This window comes from Temnothorax longispinosus, unplaced genomic scaffold, assembly GCF_030848805.1.
Source record: "Temnothorax longispinosus isolate EJ_2023e unplaced genomic scaffold, Tlon_JGU_v1 HiC_scaffold_590, whole genome shotgun sequence".
NCBI classification, from domain to species: Eukaryota; Metazoa; Arthropoda; class Insecta; order Hymenoptera; family Formicidae; genus Temnothorax; species Temnothorax longispinosus.
The window spans coordinates 2124-5588 of NW_027270441.1; the positions used below are offsets into that span (position 1 = coordinate 2124).

The 3465-nt window shown below is 36.0% G+C and overlaps 1 protein-coding gene across 1 annotated transcript; it reads left to right on the forward strand.

The window, feature by feature from the left end:
• Positions 1–261: 261 nt before the first annotated feature.
• On the forward strand, positions 262–2807 carry LOC139824821 (F-box/WD repeat-containing protein 9-like). The gene is made up of 5 exons (XM_071797369.1): positions 262–417; positions 1104–1261; positions 1337–1575; positions 2093–2354; positions 2419–2807. The coding sequence occupies exons 1-5, from the start codon at positions 384–386 to the stop codon at positions 2779–2781; spliced, it is 1056 nt and encodes a 351-aa protein (XP_071653470.1). The 5' UTR covers positions 262–383; the 3' UTR covers positions 2782–2807.
• Positions 2808–3465: the final 658 nt, after the last annotated feature.

Consider the following 3465-nt stretch of genomic DNA (forward strand, 5'->3'; position numbering starts at 1 on the left):
AATGGATTTCAATCAAAAATATTCTTTTTTTTCCCTAGAAAAAAGCACAATAAAAATCGAAAAAAAGAACTAAACAATTTCGATCGGAATCTATTCCGAAAAGTTTCGTAGTAAGAGTCGCTTGTCGAAAGAGCTAAGTAAAGGGTGATGAACCAGCGACGGTCGACTGAGTCGACTCTCTCTTTCGTTCTGTCTCCATCTCTTCCGGAGCGTTTGTTTGGTTGTGCGTTTAATTTTTTTATTCTGCTGTATTTCAGATATTCCTGCATATTTGTTCCTTTCTAGATGGGTCGTCGCTGGTACACGGTTTGAGCTTAGTGTGCGAACGGTTCTACCAGATTTTAAAAGATGCAAACTCACTGTGGAAAGCGCGAATTAACCACATGTGGCCGGGTGCTAGCTGGCTCTTATGTCCCGGTTAGTTCAAATTAATAGCACTTTCCTTGCACGACCAATTATTTTTGTGAATAAATAAAACACTCTGTATGCCATTTTATGCCAGCGCTGTTCGAGCTTCCGCAAATTAAAATTGCACATTAGTTGCTTACATTGCGTTAGATTTGGCAGACATATTTCGCAGTATTTTATTTCCTTTCGTCTTAAAAAAAAGCATGTTTTACAGAACATTATATATTTCTAAATATCTATCTTTTTTTATTTATAAAAAGTTGCATCCAGAAAGCTTGTATTATACAACTCTGTTTATTGCAACAATCGGATGTGGATAAAGCAAGAACTTGAATACACTGAAAAGAAAATATTGTTATTAAAAAGAATATTTATTATGTGGTTCTTAACAACTTATTTACGTAATATAATACACATATTTATTTAGAATTATACATTTTTTTTAGAATTAAATATTTTTATTTAAACAGCATGAATATTTACTTCAATAAAAAATATAATTTTAAGTAAATATATTTAGACTTTATTAAAAAAATTTTTTCTCTCTGTGTCGACATTCGATCCAGAATGTGCTTGTAGTTTATTTGTACTTAATTCAAGTTATATGTATATGAATTTTTTGTATTCACAATTAGTATTATGGTATGAATAAGTTTTCATATTTTTTTATGTAAGAAGTCACGTGTCAATTACAGCGAGACAAGACAAACGGAGTTGGATGTTGTCATACGTTGCAATCAAACAACAAACAGCACTGTGGAAACAGCAAGAATCTAGAAAGAAGAGATTGTTCATTAAGGTTCATCATCGTCCATGCAGTTGCAGTATAGGTCCTGTGTTACTGATACATGTAGTGAGTAGCATATTATGTCAGGTGAACCTTTCTCTTTGTGGAAAACGATATAATAATAATAATTCCCGCTTTCAGAATGGAATCTCTCATGTAGTTTATACGTCAAAACGAGACTTACTTTACAAGAAACTTCCCTCACGCAAAATATTATCTCACAAAATCAAGAATTCCGCCCGTATCAAATTCGCACATGACACATGTATCGAGGAAATGACGGCGATAGACAACACGATCTACAGTTGCGGTGCTGATAATACGGTCAGGTCGTGGGTGCTCACTAACACCGGTCTTAACCGTCAGAGAATTTACGATTTGTACGTAATAGCAGAACTGTTCCTTTCGGCCGCTTCGCGATAAGAAGATTGAGCGAGGAAAATGTTTCCTGTTTGTGGGAGAAATAATCATTTCCCATCAAATTATTCGAATGCAAATAATGCGTTCCATGTCTCGCTTGTCGAAACAGATAATTCGAGAACGCGATTCCAAAGTTTATTCGTCAAACTGACTTCATTGCATATTATTATTTTACTCATATTATTTTTAAATAGTCCAGGAGCGTGTGATCTCTATAAAGAGAGCGCCGCACTAGTTGAATTTTGAGTTCTTTTTGACTGTGTATATTGGACTGCAATTGTGCTAATTTGTTCCACAGTTAGAAAATATTTTAAATCATATTTAAGGAAATTAAAAAAGCAAAACTTTATACACACCACGTTATTTACCGAATGCGTATATATGAGGCTTTCGCCACAAAATGACATAAATTTAGAACAATATGTAGCACAATAGATGAAAATATAAAATTCAAAAAGTGCAGGTTTATTTTCACAGACAGAGGAGCGACAGATTAGATTCGACATTAATGTGCATATCATCGTGTCCGAAGAGTAATCTCTTTGTGACCGGCTCATCCTGCGGGACTGTGTACGTGTTCGACTCGAGATCGAGAAATAACCCGATCAAGCATTACCGACCTTGCCCTAGAGACGTGATTAACCTGGCCATGAACACACAATACATCGTGTCCGCCAACGAGGACAAGACGGTATCCGTTTGGGATCAAAGAGCCGGACGGGTCATAAAGTCTATCACAGTAATGTCAATTTTTAACATCGAGAAACGAAACGCGATTACGATGTCGAAGGTGTACTTTTTAGATTCCAGGTGAAGCGCTCTGTACGTGCATGAATATGCGACGAGATTGGGTTTTTATCGGCGACAGGGACGCGAAGTTGCACATACTAAATCTAAATAACGATTTTGAGCCAGTGAAATCTTATTCCACCGAGCATACGGACATGATAACGGGAGTGCGTCTGACGCGCGAATGCCTGATAACAAGTTCCAGGGATGGCACTGTCAGAATTTCGAGCCTTACGGATCCGCCACAGCCCATCGCTACTTTATGTTCAGAGATGAGATATATCTTCGACGTGAGTATCGCACGTATAAGATTTGCTGAAAATATCGTATCATTGATTTTGAAGAAAAAATTTGTTAAACATCAACGTGTAAAATAAAAAAATACAGTTTGATAATTAAATTTTGACTTACATTTAAACTTTGAAATCAGATTTTATCGTTGTCTTCCGAATGTAAGTAAAATCCTTAAAATTGGCAACATTCTTACAAGTCTTATCTTGCAATATCGTGAATTTTGTTGAATATTGTAATTGTAATTGTTCGTGTGTTTTATGTTGCAAATGGACTATCGGAATGACACTCTCGCAGTATCCGGCTACTCAGGTGTCGAGGTATGGTACCCGAAATTGACGTGTTCAACGAAACAATAAACGACAAATTTATATACGTGATCTATAGCTATTTTATGTTGAGAAAAATAATGGAAAACATTTTTATACTATAGTTAAGTGCCATAACCATTTAAATATATTTTATAAATTGCATTATCGCATATCGTACTAGGTGCGCAACTAAGTTTCCGGGTTTTTTTTATCAATAAAAAATGAAAAATTTCAAGAGAAATACAAAAAATGGCTTATTCAAAGTATCGTCCCTCGCTAACTATACATTTTCGCCATCTTTCTGGCAATACATGAATACCGCGACGATAAAACGACGCGTCTTTGGACCGAAACCATTTATCCAACCAATTTTGCACTTCTTCGAAATTGGTCAAGTGTAGCCCAGCCAAGCCATGCGCCATCGACCGGAACAAGTGATAATCGGAAGGCGCCAGGTCT